The 19,289-nt window shown below is 43.7% G+C and overlaps 1 protein-coding gene across 1 annotated transcript; it reads left to right on the top strand.

The window, feature by feature from the left end:
- Nucleotides 1–3,538: 3,538 nt before the first annotated feature.
- On the top strand, nt 3,539–18,992 carry EXO5 (exonuclease 5). The gene is made up of 6 exons (XM_018554101.1): nt 3,539–3,701; nt 7,019–7,082; nt 7,348–7,622; nt 9,321–9,425; nt 16,341–16,513; nt 18,522–18,992. The coding sequence occupies exons 1-6, from the start codon at nt 3,539–3,541 to the stop codon at nt 18,987–18,989; spliced, it is 1,248 nt and encodes a 415-aa protein (XP_018409603.1). The 3' UTR covers nt 18,990–18,992.
- Nucleotides 18,993–19,289: the final 297 nt, after the last annotated feature.

Below are 19,289 nucleotides of genomic sequence, written 5' to 3'. Positions count from 1 at the left end.
GGAACAAAAGTGAACTGGCCTACGTATTCTGAATGCTTTATTTAAGGTAAGCATGGAAGTGCATATTCATTGCAGTTAGGGATGCACCGATACTGATATTAGTATCGGTGCTGCCGAGTATTTGGGCAAGTACTCGTACTCGCCCAGATGCCTAGCCAGATACTTCCGGTATCAGGAAGCCTGGCAGCGCGTCATTACATGCTGCCCGGCCCCCTGATTGGCCGGGAAGCCGGCTCCATGCTCCCTCGTCACTTGTGACGAGAGAGCATGGAGCCGGCTTCCCGGCCAATCAGGAAGCTGGGCAACGTGTAATGACGCGCTGCCCGGCTTCTTGATTGGTCAGGAATCTGGCCAATCAAAAATATCGGTTCTCACACTCAATACTGAAATACTGGTATCGGTGCATCCCTAATTGCAGTAATAAAGTAGGGGAAAAATGTTTAATACATTTGTTTTACAGAAATATGTCACATACAATAACTAGATTGTAATCTTACAAGCAGGGCCCTCCTAACACTCCTGTATTAAAATTGTATTGCAATTTGACTGTCTCCCTCTATTTTGTAAAACACTGAGCAAACTGTACAAATCCTGTATTATAATAATATCATAAAGACATAGCATTCTATATCTTGGCGGTTGTCTCTTGCAATTTAGAAATGTCTTTAAAGTCTTCAACTTTAAATTCAATGAGGGGGGGTTTACCAAGACAAAATCTGGAGAAACTGTGCATAGCATGGCAGCCAATCAGCTTCTCTCTTTAATTTTCAAATCTGAACTTCTCTCTTCAGTTTGCTCAGTTAATTGGTTGTTATTGGCAACTACTCCAGATATGGTCTGCTCCGGTTTTGATTAATTCCCCCCGATGTCTTACAAGTGTTCATGTATCTTGTAAATTGCTTCTCTAACATGACAGTCTCTTGTAATGTGAAAATTCCTGATTATAACTTAATAGTCTCCTATTAAGTGAAAGATGTTCATGCTTAAAAGAGAACTATGGGGTAAGTGTTTCTCCCCATAGTTCTCCTAAAGGTGCCCATACACCTTACAATTATCTGCAGATTGTATGTGGTCAGATGGAAAAAGTGCAACAGATTGGCCCAGGTGGAGATTACTCTATCCACACAGTTAAGTGTAGATGGAGGAATCTGTTGCACCTTATCTGCAGATAATTGTAAGGTGTATGACCAGATTAAGGGTCACAGGGGACATAAACTAGCGTCCTCCTGTGACCCAAAGCTCAGTATACCGCGAGCTATAGTTCGCATTATACTGAGACCGCCGCAGCCGGGGCGGATCCCAACATTACTGTCGAGATCCACCCAGCTGCGTGACAGCTGGTTCTGCCCAATTAGCTGTCTATCTAGAGGCAAAGACAGCTGTACCCACCCCCTCTGTTGCTCCAGTCAGCGCTGGAGGATTGGAGCGGGGAGGGGAGAATCCCTGCGGGGAGCGATGACCGACAGTCATGGCTCTCTGCAGGGACATGATCGAGAAGTGAGCGAGCGACGGTATGTGTTCGCTCACTTACCGATCTAATGAGCCGACGTGTGACAGTTTCATTGTCACACGTCGGCTCGAACTATGAGGATGAGTGATTTTCACTCACCTCATAGTTCTCCTTTAAGACTATGTTCACACCATGTCTGGAGTAGATCTGCAAACGCAGTGCATTTTTACCACTATTCGGTCACATTACAGTGTGTTTTTTTTTTTTAAGCTTAAAATGGGATTTCAGGTGCAGTCCAGGGCATTTGTATGTTTTTGATGCTTTTCCATGCATGCCAGGCCAGAGAAAATGAGACAAGCGGCATTTTTTTTTTGTTACTGGGAACTAACTGTGAACAGAGCCCAGAAATACCATAAGGATTTATCGGGATGCTTTTTTGGTCCGGGAACAAACTGTTCTGGTCTGGACATGGCCCTAATATGGTGTGAGCAAGCCCTCAATGCAAATTTTAGAAGCCCTCCTTCTACGTAAAGCCCAAATTTGTGCCCTCTAGATGTTAAAAAATGCAGATGTGGCTGCAATACTCACCTGCACTCTGACATTATTTCTGGCCGTACTATCTTTCCACCACTAGATCCCCTCAGTCTTCTGAGTTGAATGACACCCAGCAAGAACATCCTGTAATTGCAGGGCAACACCATGTTACCCTGCACTCACTGGTAATGATGCAGAGAGCGTCGGTGACATCATCATATCAGGACCGCTATCCGCATCATTGAGAACCAACCCCTGCTGGAGAAAATCTGAAGAGTAGGAGGACCCTACATGTCATGTCATATCTGGAAAAGGTAGCATGAAAATACATGTTGGGGAAGGGTGTTCCCACAGTTGTGCATTAAAACAAAGAGCACTTATCCTTTTTAGTCCCTCACCCCTGACCTAAACAATGCCACCCTCCTCGCACAGCAGATCAGTAAGGGCTCGTTTGGGTTTTGTCTACATTCCGCGTAGCAATGCTCCCTGCACATTACAGCGCCATAGACTTCTATTGGGCTGTCTCCCAGCAGGGAGACAGACATGGCCAGGAGAGGATGACTTGAAGCGCTGGGTGGCAACAATTAGCAGAGCCCTTGGATCTTGGTAAGTATAGATCTGCAAAGGATGAGGGTCAGGGGGCAAAAAGAAGCACTTTTTCCAAAAGTAGGCCTATTCGTTAACCTTTTCCCTGTCACCGATGTAAGGCATACAGCGGAACAAAAACTTTCCCAGCATGCCTTACGTCAGCTGCATTTACCCTTCTGCTATAAGCTCATGGTTGCTTCAGTGACCATGAACCTAAAAAGGAAGGGTCCCCCTGACCTGTGTAAGTAAATAGCGGTCATCAGCGGCTATCCATTGTAAATCAGATTGCCCCCACCCCCTCTACTGTCATTGCCACTCAGCAGCTCTCTCCTCCCTGCTGGAACCTGATGCATGCCCTCTCCCGCCTGTGCAAACCCAGTTTTGCCCAAGCCTGTTTAAAACATCTGACCACCAACCACTTCCTCCTGACCCAATCAGTTGCAAGGAGGTGCATTCCTCTTCCCACAGCTATATGTAATAAAAGGGATGAAAGTGCTCAAGCTAGAAGTGCCACCAGTGCTTGGGTAGGGAGGAAGGGGGTGCAGGTCAGAGTTTTCGGTCACTTGTTAGATACCATGGCATGAGTGACAGCTCTGAAGCTGCTGACATGACATCCAAGTTGCGGCACCCATCAGCAGTCTCTCTGGCTTTGGGATGTCTACAAAACAAAGGCTTCCACAAGTAAATAAGATAACATACGTAAAATACGTGTTATGCACATATATTCTTCTGGCAACATTGTTGCCCGGTGACAGGGTCTCTTTATGGTCTCCCTTACAAGAACTTCCGTCACCTGCAGCAGAAGGTGTCCGTGTTATAGAACAGAACCAACACCCAGCTCATCAATAATGACAAGATGTTTGTATCACGTGACAGACGGCCCACCCACGTGATGTCACACAGGTCCAACACGCTCTGCCAGGAAGAAAACACAGCCACGGCCGCTGTGTAGAGCACAGAGGCGGTATGCAGGGCGGCGGGGAAGCGCATGGAGCAGGCTCGGCAGACGGAGAGCTGAGAAAGGCAACAGGGAGCGATGACTGCGAGTCGGGGGAGAAGAAAGAAGGAGACGACTTCTCAGACATCAGCGACTCCGAGCTCCTCAGCTTACAGGAAGCTGCGGAGAGCTGTGAGTGATGGAAAGGGCGTGGCCAGAGAGAGGGCGGAGATTAGGGCGGGACGAAGCATGTTTATGGAGCAGTAGATCGTGTGTTTTATATTTATAGAGCTGGGAAGTTCGGCTCTTAGAAATTAATCGGTTCACTTGCTGAGTCGGAAGCTCAGGAGCTGTCTGAACCTTCTTAAAGGATCCAAATGAGAAGACTCTTGATTCAGAGAAGGTGGGGCAGCTCAAGGGGAACCTTGATCAGTGCCTTGGCTCAAAGAGGTCACAAGTTTGGTTTTATGTCAGACCAGCCAATCTATTAGATCAGCCAATGTCGTCACTTCTGGTGACGCGTGATCACCTGTGACAAATTACTGCGCATTGCATTCTAATGAGCTGATGTCACATTGGTAGCGATTAGTGATGAGCTGGGGCGTGTTCGCAAGCGCCTTGTGCCGAGCCCGCCAGGAAGCCGTCAGCGCCAATCACAGGCACTGAGACATGTTCCCGGTCGGCAGCTGCAGAGATCGGAAAATGTCTCAGTGCCTGCGATTGGCGCTGCGCGCTGACGGCTTCCTGGTGGGCTCGGCAGGGGGCGCTTGCGAACACGCCCGAGCTCATCACTAGTAGCGACCAGATTTGTCCCTAGTGTTTAGAGCGCAATAACAATCGGATTTACTACTGGGGCTACGGTAGTAAAATCGTATGGTTATTCCTACCCATGCGCTGTAAAGACTGGACAAATCTGACCGCTAGCAATGTTAGCTGTGACATCACATCAGAATGTGGAGCGCATGCACAGTAACATGCTTTTAACTGCCACAGCTGATCATGCATCACGAGAAGTGACGACATTGGCTGATCTGATAGAATGGCTGGTCTGATATAAAACCAAACTTGTTACAGCTCTAAGCCAAGGCATTGATCACTGTTCCCCAGGAGCTGCCCCCCCCCCCCCCCCTTCTCTGAATCATTCTTCTCATTCGGATCTTTTATGAAGGGTCAGACAGCTCCTGAGCTTCGGTTCACTTGTCAGCCGACTCAGCAAGTGAGCAGAAGAACCGAATCATTTCAAGATCCGAACCTCCCAGCTCTGACTTAGGAGTCTAAAGGCTGTGACACACTGCACGCGGAGCGGTGGCGCGCTGCCTTCGCGAGCAGTGTGTCATGTAATTTTCTCCTCGGCATGTCAGCTTGCGAGAGCTCACATAGCTGAGCGTGCCGAGATGAAAAATGTCATCTTCAGCCAATCGTGTCAGGATCCAACGTCTGGCCGTTTTTTACGCATTAGCCAATTGGCTGAAGGTGCAGTCAAACATCTGCCTGCACGCAAAGCTCTGTGCCGGTCAGCTTTGCTTCACTTTGCACGGCTCTGCGTGCAGTGTGTCACAGGCTTTAGACCCGGTGTACTGTTGGAGGTTTGTGTCCAATTCACAGATTTGATTGGTTGCAGGAAGGAGCTGAGCTCTCGCTCTAGGATCGTATTACAAGAGCCGCTCTGCTACATTCCACACTGAACTGCTACAGGGCTAGTTCACACCAAGCGCGGAGCAGTTACAGAATGGATCAAAACTGCGTCCAATGTGTTCCAATGATATTTTGGGCTCTAGTTCACACTGCAGCATTCAGTTCCAGAGCATGTGGGAAAACTGCAGCATGCCCTATTTTTCCTGCTCTGGAACGCATGCAAATGCATCAAAAACACATGCAAATGCTCTGGAGCACACTGAAAGCCACTTTTAGGCACAAAAAAATATATATATATTTATTTTTACAAAAACGTCCCGGAACAATGGTCTGCATTTGGTGTGAACAAGCCCTCAAACGGATCAGCTCACTCAGAAGAATCGACTCCTCCAGTTCACTGAAAGTAATCAATACAAAAGAACGATTCGTTCAGGAACTGGACATCACTATTTTATAATAGTAGATCTGTACATAGAATACGATTCTGGGTGTGTTTTGTTTACAGCTGCAATGTAATTTATATCAAAGCCAACCTGCACTACTCCCCATTGTATAATGGCATAGTACACCTTTTATAAACATTTAACAAACACATCCACAGTGACTGAATAAGACATGTCACTTTATTACATGTTTGCATTGAAGCCTGCAGAGCCTTGAACCTTTAATGTGGGTGCTATGCACAGTCTCCTGCATTATGCAGGTCAACCTAACTAGCTGGGTGGGTCTCCAGTGACAACCTACCTCACTGGTGCATCTCAAGCATGTGAGGTAGGCTGTCACTGGTGGCTCGGGGTACCAGTACTGTGAATTGCGTGGGGGGGCTGGGTTGAGTTGGGCAAAACAAATGGCAAACGCACTCATCAACATATAACCAGCTTCAAAGCAAGGTGCACATGGAAGGGCTTTAAACAATACAACAGCAAAAAGTTTCCCAGCACACTCACCAGCCAGCATGCTAAAAAACCTAATCTAACCGCTAAGGTTATAAACAGAGGTTTTAGATGCACGTCTTCTGCAGAATATGTGAAAGCCGCACTGCCTCATCAAGGCCCCTCGGTGTAGTGCAGTCCTAACTCTAATCTATGAGAGTCTCCATCTTGGAGCACACGTAGCAAAAGATATGCATATGTGACCATTCTGTAAACACGTGACTGTAGATAAAAATCAACTATCAAAACAACATTTTCTAGGCTAATAGATACTTCTCTGCACTGATATTATTATTATACAGGATTTATATAGCGGCAACAGTTTGCGCAGCACTTTACAATATAAGAAATACATTATAATCACAATACAATTCAAGACAAGATGGGGAGGAGGACCCTGCCCCTGAGGGCTTACAATCTAAAAGGGAGGGGCAAGTGATACATGAGGTGGCTTGTGTGGGGATGAATTGTCTGAGAACGTGATGGTTGAGTGGTTAGGTTGAGGTGGGATAGGCTTCCCTGAAGAGATGAGTCTTAAGGCATCTCCTAAAGGCAGTCAGAGTGGGTCATAGTCGGACAGGTTGGGGTTAAGAGTTCCAGATGATGGGAGAGACTCTAGAGAAGTCCTGGAGGTGAGCATGGGAGGAGTTGACGAGGGAGCTGATATGGCAGCTCCAGAAGCCTGTTGTGCCTCATACTGTGCCAAGATTTCTTTGACCAAGTATTTCAAATTCTAGATCTTTATTGTAAAATCTAAAAAAACAAAATTAGAGGTTGTTACCTTCCTGTCATGTAACCACTATAGCACAGTATAACTATATGATATGGATTTCAGTAGTCGATGTTGCAGACATGATCACACATTCCTTTATACTGTAATGAACTGCAGTCACTTCTTGTATAAGATAGAAATATACTAAGTGTTAATATTTCTCTTCACAGGTGATGCATATATAGAAGGAGAGGGTTTGGAAATGGTAGATGGAGTTACAAGCCCTGGAAAAATGTACGTATAATCCGGTTTCACATAGGTGAAGAAAGCTCACAGGTAAAATAGCTTCAAAATGTCATCTACACCAAATGTAAGTGTTGTCCATACACGCTTGTGCGATGCAGCAACACCCGATGAAATGCAAACGTTCCTACAACACGTGGCAATGCATTGATATGTGGTGCATTGCAATTGCCATATATTGTGAATGGCACCCCAACACACGGCCCTGTTTATCGTAGATGAAAATATCCATCCAATTACCTTTTTTCTTTTGTAGTGATGCGACTACATCACCTGAAGGTCAGCTCCACAATAGTGCAGGATTAAGCTGCAGTGAAATGCCTGGTCCACCAGAGGTAACTCAGAGGAAAAGGAAACAAGAATCACTGAATCCACTTCAAAAATATCATATGAGGTATTTGGCTGTGACCGACCTTTGCTCCCAGATGTGGTGTGAACAACAAATGGTATACAAAATTGAGCAGCCAGCAGATCTCCTACCAGAAAAGACTGCTGCAATGAATGAAGGATCTAGTATACATCTGGCCAGAGGTGAGGCATTTCCTGTCGTTTGTTTCAATCACATATTTGAAGTTTGATGTAAAGTGCATCCCCACTCATAGAAAATAAAGATATGTACATCGGCCACCAGAAGGAGCTTCCAGTGGCTCAGTGCGATTGCTTATTGCCTGTTATTATAAGAATGTAGCCACATTGGAAGGGAAATGTTTTCCATGAGTAAGCCAGTTCATAGAATTTTATTGTGAGTAGAAGCGGTAAAGTATAAGGCTGTGCACACACCTTACAACCATCGCAAGACTTTTGTCTTGCGATGGTTGTAAGGTACATAAAAAAACGTACGATCTGCCTATCTTGCATAGGCAGATCGTACTTGCGATGATCGCAAGCCAATGACCTCAATGCTGAATTGCAATGGGTACATGGACTGTAATCTTACAGTAGTAGAGGTCGCACGGCTTCCACACACCTTGCGATAATAGTACGATCACTGGATTTCCCGCGATTATCGTACGATTATCGTAAGGTGTGTGGGGACCTTAATGTAGCACTGAACAGGAAAGTGAGCTGAATTAGAGAATTTTTCCAAATCAGCTATTTTGGTCTAGATGTATCACTTCCCCAAACTCTTCACCATTTTGTGAATAACCCTGAAAGTATCCAAAGCCCCTGAAAATAAAAATAAAAAACCCTTTAGTGCTCCAGTTTAAAAGAAATTCAAACAGTTTTTTAAAGATTTTACCATTTTTAAAAATGTAAAAAAAAGGAAAATAGTTAAGGAAAGTAAAAAAATAAGTTTAATAAAAATATGATAATAAAATATAGTGCCGAGGAGGCTATTAAAGTTATTAGACAAACATACCACATTCTAAAATTGTTCCATACTAAAATTGTGTCTCACTCCTTTTTAAATAATTTTTTTAAAGAATTTCTATATGTATATGTCACATCAAATTAAAGCCCATTTTGTCCTTGAAAAAAACGGTATATAATATGTGTAGGTGCAATGAATGAGGAAGATGGAAATTATGGTTAAACAAACACATAGCAAAAATGTTAAAATTGCTCCAGTCCCCAGGAACTACAAAAATTTTGGAAGCTATGCCACTAAGGTGTTAAAGGGATAGTTCTTCGTTGTGTCCCCTAGACAGGAAGTCGGGTGAATTCACCCCATTGGAGACAGAGATCACTTAAAACCTGACAGCAGCTCTAACGTTTTAACACTATTCCTAAAACTAGAAAAAAAATGTTTCACTGAGAGTTCAAATTTAATGCTAGCCCTTAATGGTAGCATTAATATTTATTTATTTATTACAGGTATTCAGTGTATCCAGAGCTTTACATACTATTCACATCAGTCTCTGCTCTCAAGAAGCTTACAATCTAAGGTCCCTGTATCACATACATACACATATTAGGTCCAATTTAGACAGGAGCCAGTTAACCGACCAGCATGTCTTTGGAGTGCAGGGGGAAAGCAGAATGCCCAGAGAAAACTTGCATGAAAAAAAAAGGTAAAACATGCAGACTCTACGCAGATAGTGTCCTTGCCAATGTTTAAACTGAGGACCCGAGGCGAGCAGAATTGCTAACCAGTCAGCCACTGTGCTAATTATTTTAAGAAAACTGTTATAACATATATGAATTATAGAACTAGCATATGTGAGTTGTACAGCTATTAATACATTGTGTAGATGTGTCAAAGTAAACCGTCCACTTAATATTTACCAGAGTTGGAGGTACATGATGTTGTATCGGTGACCACACGGAACCGTGAAGACTCCTGGGCGATAAAATGTCTCAATATTTTAGCTATGATTCCAGTTTTGCAGTCCGGTAAGTCAGCATATAGGTTACTTTGTAAACTATGCACATAAATCTAGAAAGATACAGTACCCATCTTGACCCCTTGGTCATATTCACGCTCCACTTTACATTATCATTGTATTCCTTGCTAGCACCTGATTACTATGCTTCCCCTTCACTAAATGACAGCACCACAAGAGAGAGTGGATCCACCAACCTGAAAGTGACAAGTTATACATTTAGATTTGATTCCTCCCTTTGATCCCCAGTGGTTTCCTTTCCCCTTCAAATTAGGAGCAGGCAACCCATAGCCAATTGGCTTGTATTCTAAAGCACTGGATCTCTCTACCTGGACTTCTTCCTCTTACTTGGTGATCCCAGGTGGGGTGACCACAATGAGAGCCAGCTGGGCAGGAGGCTTGGTGTTGAGTAGCAGATGCTTAGAAGAGCTTTTGCCTCCAGTCACCAGAGGTAAGTCTTACAGGTACAAGCCCCTCTGGGTCTCATGGGAGTCACCATGCTGGGTTCCCCACTGATCCCTGGCACATGTGAATCACAGCTGCAGCACATTCTTACTTCCATCATCCGGTAAAGCTAAAGTGCACAGACGCTGTCCCTTGGAGATGCTCAGATGCACTCTCTGTGAGCATGTGTGGCCATGTTATGTCAGAGCCAAACTGTCAGCCGTCACGTGTGGCTTTGTTAGAGTGGTGCAGGCACATGACATTACATGCCTGTGCATAGGGGTTGGCTGTTCCAATGTGGTTCTGGAGGATACCCACGTACTGGATTTCAATGGCTGCACTATGGATACAGATAGTGATGAGGCACTTCACAGAGATACAGAGGCTTCAGGAGATGCCTCTGAGTAAGTGGGAGTCATGTCTCTCTTTTTTTTGTGTTTATCTTTGACTTTAAACCTTGTTTATAACTTCCTTCTGCTTACCTTCCAAAAAGCGAAAGTCCTTGAAGGAAAGAAAACTACACCTGCTAGCAGAAGTTATGCATAAACTGCACTCATAAGATTGTAAGTGAAGTAACCCCATCCATGCTACAATCTATTATGGATTTTTGTTGGACAGAAATTCAATCCCTTGTGAAAGCAGTAGCAGCTTCTTCCATAATGCAGCCTCAACAGAAGCCCCATTTAACCCCTTAAGACTCTTTACATGATGAAGAGGATGAACAGAAATGTTTAAGATTGAAATGAAGAAATCTAATTTGTTTGGGGGGTTTTTTCAGCAGAAGAGACAAATGATTTATAGATTATGATCTAAAATGGTTTAATAGATTCTATGACGAAGAAAGAAGAAAATGTACAGCAGCTATCTTTTATAACGTTTAATCAAGTGTAGTTTAAACTAGAAGAAAAACAGGAAATGATTCTCCGTACATAAACATGTAAAATTGTTAATCACTAAAGAATGGAAAGCAATAGAAAAATGTGTATGCTGAAATCATATAAAACTAGATAACTGTATGCTGAGGAAAAATACGAAATGGATAAAGTACAAGTCGTGGGTTGCCTCAATGTAGGCACCCCACCCTAACCTCTCCCCCTAGGATTCGTAGAGTAAGAAAATTTTAAAAAAATATATAGGGTTTTCGGAGAGGTATAACAGACCATGCATATATATATATATATATAAATATGTGTAAAAATATCAAATGTATTTAAACATACAGATAAATAGTTAAAATTTAATTTTAACTATGTATCTGTATGTTTAAATATATTTTATATGTTTTTTTCAAATGTTCTTACAAAATGGATAAAGCCTGAAAATTGACTTTCCATTATCTAAGCTCAGATCAGTTATCTAAGAAATCAGAACTACCCTTCAATGATATGGGGTCATTAAAGATCACACGGACAGAAGGGCAGAAGGAGTTCTGAAATACACATGGGAAGCATGCTACAGCAGTAGCAAAGGCCATGAGATCTAGATGAAATAGCTCCAACATTACCTGTTCTCGGACACTCCTAAAGAGAAAGTGCTGGTTTCTCTTCCAATTATTTTTAATGCAGTACATCACATCTGTTATGTCTCAGCAGATGCAGTTAGAATAGCGGCAATAAAAGCTTGGTGGCGGGGACACAGTCTCAAAGCTAGGCTATGTGGAGTGCATCTTGAAAGGGAATACATATTTGGTGAGGTGTAAACTGGATGATATTCTAGATAAGGTGGCAAATGAGAAAAAAGATTTTCCAGCAGACAAGAAAAGCTTGTACATACTAAGGATTTTCATCCCTAAAAGGAATACAATCAAATAAAGGCAAAATCATTAAAGGAGAACTATGGGGTAAGTGTTTTTCCCCATAGTTCTCCTAAGGGTCACGGGAAGACATAAACTAGCGTCCTCCCATGATCCAAAGCTCAGTATATCGCGAGCTACAGCTTGCGGCATACTGAGACCGCCACAGCCGGGATTGATCCCGACATTACTGTCGAGATCCGCCTAGCTGCGTGAGTGACAGTTGCCTCTGCCTATCTAGAGGCAGAGCCAGCTGTACCTGCCCCCTCCCCCGTCCGTCTAGCCAGTCAGCGCTGGAGGGGGAGAATCCCTGCAGGGAGCCATGAGTGACAGTCACGGCTCTCTGCAGGGACCTGATCGCGAAGTGAGCGAGTGACGGTATGTGTTCGCTCACTTCCCGATCTATTGAGCCGACATGTGACAGTTTCATTGTCACACGTTGGTTCGAACTATGAGGTTGAGTGAAAATCACTCACCTCATAGTTCTCCTTTAAACTGAAAATTTTAGAAGGAGAAGTGCAGAGGATTTATCTTCAGTCTTAAACAGAACGCCCCCTAATCTCTCCCCACAGCCATGACATTATGGTTGAGTGAAGCTTTTTGACATTCACTGGATCTATGGGGAAAGATCATATCAAATTCCTGGGTGTTTCAAGTCATTCCTTAGGAATACAGGTTAGAGCTAGAACGAGTACCTCTACCACAACTCAGGACTACCCCATGTATAACCTCCCCAGAATGTCAAATGGCCCTAAAAAAGCTATTACCTTTATGATCTCACAAAATGTTCTGATTCCAGTACATCTGTAGGAGAGAGGCAGGGTTTTTATGTCTCAGTGTTCCTGATGAAAAAGCCCAAGTGGAATCGGCAGTAAATAGGCCCATTGCTCCATCTGATTGGGATAGGGCATTTGCATTCTCCCACAAAATCACCAACTCCAGTAGACTATAAGTATGCAACTACAAAATCATTTTGAGATGATGCTACTGCCCCACAGACCTCCATACATGCAACCCAACAATCTCTGACAGATACCTCACAGAAGAGAAATATGACACACATCTGGAGTACATACTCCTTAAAGTGGACCTTTACCCCCCTTTGACTAAAAATTACCCCAGCATAAAGCTCTGCATGCTGATATGAAATCATCTTACATTCATTAGCTAAAAAAACATTTGTATTTTATTTACAATTTCTCTTTTTTTTCTACTTCCTTGGCCACTTTGGCACAAATTATGTAATTGTTCCCAAAGCATTGCATACTGGGAAGGTTACATCAGCAGAGCATTGATAGGAAACCTCATCTGTAATCTCATGAGATCTCAAGGAAAGGCATTTTCCTCCCCTGAGATGATATGTAAGGTCACATGTCCTAGTCACATGTGCTAGAGTTCCAGGGAGATCTAGTAACCTGACCTTAGTTAAAATGGCCACTGTCAGAAAACTGGGGAAGAAAAAAAATAAGGTATGAAAAAAATAAAAAGCCGGCAATTATCTAGAAGTATCTGTTTGTAGATGGTCATTACTAAACATTTCTAAAGGCATGTGTGTTGTTATTTTGAAGATATGGGTAAAGTTCCTCGTTAACTGAACATTTTTGGCACAAAATACTAACAATTTATGTTAGTAATTATGTTAGTAAGCGCATCACAGACATTGAATTGAAAAACTGTACATGCATTACTCTACTTTGCATCCTATTGGGTTCTTATAAAACTGTAAAATGGGCCTTCTGGCATGATATCCTTGCTGCAGCTCACACAATCATTTCTGGGCACAGGAAGTCACCACAACCTTCTATGACCGTGGAGTGGGTATGTGAACTTGAATCTGTTAAACAAAAGTTCTCCTCGGAGGAGGATACAACTGAACTTTTCTTAATGATATGGGCCCAATAGGACCATGTTAAGTCCACAGCTAATATTGCATCTTACCTATCAAAGATTTAGAGCTGAAACCTCTAACCCTTTTATGTTCCTTCTTCTCCCTGCTCTCCTTATTTATTCCATTAGTCACCCTACTGTAATATTCTCTTCCCCCTCAACCCCTCCTGCCCCTTATTTTTTTCTTTTTCCCTTTTCTCCCCTGCTATTTTCCTTTCGTGTTACCTCTCTTGCCCTGTTCTCTCTGTGCCTCCTTCACCTTGCCACCCCCATTTTTTCCCTCATGTTTTTCGTGAAGTAGTTTCTCTAGTTCCCTCCTAGTGCACAATTCCAGCATTACATTCATAGCCACATAGACAATAAGATATCATTTTGTATGCTTACAGTAGGAACTGAAGGGGTGAAATGGAGTCCTTTTTTATATTCATTATTATATGTGTATTCATATATCTGACATATATAATATAATTTGACAACACCTATACTTTTCCTCCTTTGTACATACAAACTAACAATTGGACACACTATACTATGCACAGTTTGTATTATTTCTCCTCCTCCTTTTCTTTTTTTTTTGCTGTCTGCAGCTTCCTGCCCTTAAAAGAGAACTATGGGGTAAGTGTTTTTCCCCATAGTTCTCTTAAGGGTCACGGAAGGACATATGCTAGCGTCCTCCCATGACCCAAAGCTACAGCTCGCGGTATACTGAGGCCGCCGCAGCCGGGACGGATCCCGACATTACTGTCGAGATCCACCCAGCTGGGTGAGTGACAGCTGGCTCTGCCTATCTAGAGGCAGAGACAGCTGTACCCGCCCCCTCTTCTGTCCGTTCCTCCAGTCAGCGCTGGAGGATCAGAGCGGGGAGGGGGGGAATCCCTGCAGGGAGCTGTGACTGACAGTCGCTGCTCTCTGCAGGGACAGGATCGAGAAGTGAGCGAGCGACGGTATGCGTTCGCTCACTTCCCGATCTATTGAGCCGACGTGTGACAGTTTCATTGTCACACATCGGCTCGAACTATGAGGTTTAGTGTTTTGCTGTCCTAAAGCAAAGGGAGGAAAAAGAAGAAGTTATACTCGCTGGTAATGCTGTTTCCATGAGTCTCCATGACAGCACATGGCTTCCTTCCCTTGTCTCCTCCTTACTTACCTGTAAAGTTATTGTAATATTCCATGTGGATCAGGAAGAGGTGTCAAAATACTGTAATGTTGGGGAGCTTGCAGAGCACTCACACAGGGCTTTTCCAAAAAACAAAAGTCTTAATTGTTTTCTCTTTTAAGGCAGTCAAAGACAGAAAACACAAATGAAGGCTTAACTTCAGCTAAGTTCACTTATTGTCAGCAAATAGGGTATATTGTCTCACTGACTCAAGGTTCTCCCATTCACTCAGTGTCCCAGTCCCAGGACTTTAACGTTTGCCTCACCAAAACACCTCAGTGGTACTGCATGCCCTTTAGCCGCTTCCAGCAGCTTTCCACACACCTTGTGTGCCTGGCTCTCTCAGCCTGTCAAATCCCCCAGCCTCCCTGGCTGTTCCTTGTGTGGATCCACCACACCACCTGGCTTGACCCTCATGTGCCTCCAGCACACACCAAACCACCACCCCACTGACCTCTGGTCTGGATTCTAAATGAAGCTGCTGTTAGCCAGAGCCGTAGCTAGCTTCTTTTGCGCCCGAGGCAAGAACAGAAAATTGTGCCCCCCAACAGACGTGTTATGTCACCCTATGCCACGCACGGCGTCATGTGACGTCATGTGCCCCACCTCCAGGACGGCGGCACCAAATGGCATACAAATTTGTTTCGTTTGACGAAACTAATGAAAACATTTTTAGTTTCTGTTCATTTAGTCTTTGCACATGCCTAATAGTGTGTGTTTTTTGGGGGGGCGGGTTTTGGGGGCTTCGAGAAAATGTCAGGGGTCTAAACAGACCTCTGACATTTCCCTTTTGAAATAGAAAAAGAGATTGAGGACGCAGAGTCCTCTGCCCATGCAGCGGGGAATGCGAGGAGAAGCTGTGTTGGACGTATGGCGCCCTGTGCTCGCCATGGCAACAGGGGTGAGGGGGCGCAGCCAGGCTGGCCCTGGCTATGCCCCCTCTCAGCTGCACCTGAGGTGAGTGCCTCACTCGCCCCATGGTAGCTACAGCCCTGCTGTTAGCCACCTGATCAGCGCAGACTGGTCATTGGCAACACCTGTCCCCAGGACTGGAGATTTCATCCCACCCAGAGCTCTATGAAATCTCCAGAGCTCCAGATCCCAGCTACAATTAGGAAACCCAGAAGAAACTGAAAAGCCAGCTTCTTCCTTTATAGAATGGTTTACATTCTGGGACCTCTCAGCCCCTCTGGCTGAGAGTCCTGGGTGCCAAAATTGCCAAACTACACCGTGGCATTGTCATGCACTGCCACAATATATATTTTGTACATGTTCCTTTTAAATAGGTGGATTCCCACTCTATTGTCGTGCTGTCATGGAGTCCTGTTGAGCAGACATTACTGGCAAGTGTTTTTCCATCTCTTGCTGAACTCTATATGGTTATCTTCATCAGTAAAGAGTCCACTAAAATCTGTTTAATTGCAATGAACTGGACTTGGCCAGGGGCAATTGTGCTCTTGCCATGAGAGAAATATGGAGACTGCTATTGTTGACCTACTTCTGAAAATGTTATTTGCCTGACTGTTTGCCAAAGCATCTGTGTGAAAGCCAGTGAAGTAGCATTTTCCAAAGGAGAGGTGATGCAGTGCCTACCTTTTATATTTTTTTAATGTGTCTTGAACTTGATTAATATTTTCATCTTACAGGTGGTCGCATTCGTGAATTTCCTGTGTTTGGAGAACTGGATGGTATTTTCATGGTGGGAGTAATTGATGAATTAGCTTATTCCTCCAGTGGTGAGCTGGAGCTGCGAGAGCTAAAAACACGAGCAACCCCAACACTGCCTCGACTGGCTCAGAAAAGAACTCACGAGCTCCAGGTAGGCTCGTGTGTATATTATCCTTTTTTTTTTATTATTGGAAACAGATTTAAATGATGATTGCAACGTTACCAATTCCAAATGTAAAAATAAAAAGTTTACGCTTCTCTAGAAATATGAACTACAGTGGTACCTCGGTTCACGAACGCTTCTGTGCGCTAGCAATTCGGTTCGCGAACAGGAAGTTCGGCAAAATTTTGCTTCCGTTCGCAAACTCCGCTTCGGGTGACGAACACAACCGCAGCCATTTTCCCTACTCTGACACATGGTTATGTCTTCCTCTAGTCAAGATCACGGTCTGATCACAGCTTGATTCAGTTCACGACCAAATCGGTTCGCGACCAGAATCGTGGGACGAATTAAGTTTGTGAACCGAGGTACCACTGTATATGTCAGAGCTCTTCAATGAGAACACTTTACTTTATTCACACCTGTTGATTGTAGGACTTGTTGCAGTTGCCTGCTTACTTGATGGTATCAAAGGTATTTTCAAGCCCAACTCCACTTGTGCACCCACCCCCACCCTTTATGAAGCCCCCTCGTCTTCTGCAGTCTTCAGGTCGGTTCAGTGATGTCATGGGTCCTTCATCTTTTCTACCAGTGGCAACAGTGAGTGGTCATTACTCCTGGACAGCACAGAGCACACACAATGATGTGTGAGAGCTGTGCTGTCCAGAAGTACAGTGAAACCAGGCCAGGGTGTTGATTTATCCCCAGGGAGATGTTCATGAGAACCAGGGCTCAGAGGAAGGTGCGTTTAATGATGTCAAACATCATTCAACCTGGAAGAAGACATCAACAGGGGCAGGTGAGTTATGCAGTGGGAGCTGCTTTCTTTTTTTCTCACATGCTAAGCAATAGTTTACTATTATTTACTGACTTGACCACCAGCATTATGCAAGTGCCTATAAATCTAACTAAGGCATGCCTCAGGTACACCAACCAAACTACACAGCTGGTATATTCCTAGTGCTCCCAGCTATAGATGCCGGCAATATCACCAGGGAAGAGTTTTGTCTTCAGCAAGGTGACAACAAACCTGACTTTAGGTAGTCCTTTTGTTATCAGTATACAGAACCCCTTTAAATAAGGTATGGACTCTGAATTGAGCGGAGGAACGCAGGGAGGTAGACATCTGTCCGTCAAACAGTACAGATGGTCTCTACATAAGTCTTTAAACACAGCAGAAGAGAGGAAGTAGAGCAGAAGTAAAATAATATTTTATTTTGTCAGTGAGAAAATAGAATTGCTCCCATCACATGGAGATGTCTACCTAGCTAACCTATCTGAGGGAAAAAGAGAGCATTTTAAGTGTTCTGTCCATCCCTTAGGGCTTATAGACCACCCTAAACAATTTTCTAAATGTAAAAAAAAAGTGGGGAAGGCCCAAAAGCTTTGTTAGGTTGTTGCTGCTGTATATGCTTGCTGGGAAGGATTCTCCTCACTCCTCTTCCAAGCAACAGTGGTCACCTAGGCAAGAAGTGAGTTGAAATTCTCTCCAATAGGGACACAGACAGCAATATAGGCACTTGGGGGAAGGGTCTGAGCCTCTGTCATGTTTCTATTAGCTGAGTATTTTTGTTAGAGAAGATTGTCCCCATGCTCTATCCCAAGGACAGGAAAGAAAATAAGGGGGTAAGCTCCTCATTATGAACCCTGACAGCAATAAAAATCTTAGGAAGATTAGTCACCACATGATTTGTACTTGTGGACCACACAATGCCTGTTCCTATCTTGTCTGCACTCTTTCACCTGTCCAATCCACACACATTAACCCTTTGAAACACTTGACCAGATGGTTACAAGGCCTGGCCCCTGGCATGGGTGCGCATGGCTTGCTTAAAACCATGCAGGTATCAACTTGATACAGTTTTAAAAATCTACTGGCAGGACTTTTGAACATGTAAAGTGGAGGATTCTACAATAGGGGGTGTAGACCAGGTAGGAAAACATACCGTGGAGTATTTTTTTTCTTTAGATCTTCTAGACATAATTATATGTTTTTCAGGTTTGTGTATACAAACTGCTGTTCGATGGCATGGTGAGTGGTGTTCTACAATCAGAATGTTTAATCCAGATCTTGAACCTGAGACCAGAACAAGAACTGGGACCTGAAGTAAAGGAGCACGCAATTCAGTCTGGGCTTACTGTGTCTACATTGAAAGATATCATAGAGCTGACCTTCCTGAACCTGACTTTCTCAGAGCTTCCCAGGATTGACAGCTTGAAGCTGGAATATTGCTATCAGGGGGATGGAGCCTTCTTAGGATGTGACATCGTGAACTTCAAAGAGAAGAGCGTCATGGAACAAGTGACATTTTATTTATCCTTCTGGAAAGGACAGAGAGAGATCCAGGGTGTTGATATCGAAGACACTTGGAAGTGCAGAATGTGTAACTATTCCAATATATGTGAATGGAGGACACAGAGAACTAACACTGCACCTTACAGGACCATGGCAAAGAGATTGAAATAAAAACTGACACTTTCCGCTATGAAATTATGACATTTAAAAAAAAAAAAATCCTCTTCATTGCAATTCCAGTTCTGTCATATGGTCTATATTGACCACCTTCCTCTCTTCATTTTAACACTGGCGCAGTATTTTATATGATTTATAATATGTGTCGATTTTATCAATAATTAAAAATGTTTTAATATTATTCCTCAGCCTTTTTTTTCTCTCTTTTTTATGTTGCGGTATTTCTAGCATTCATTTTGTTGTTTTATATAATAAACTCTCTCTCTCTCTCTCTCTCTCTCTCTCTCTCTCTGT

The sequence above is a fragment of the Nanorana parkeri genome, unplaced genomic scaffold (assembly GCF_000935625.1).
Source record: "Nanorana parkeri isolate BGI_ZX_2015 unplaced genomic scaffold, ASM93562v1 scaffold142, whole genome shotgun sequence".
Lineage (NCBI taxonomy): Eukaryota > Metazoa > Chordata > Amphibia > Anura > Dicroglossidae > Nanorana > Nanorana parkeri.
This window is presented reverse-complemented; position numbering and strand designations above follow the sequence as displayed.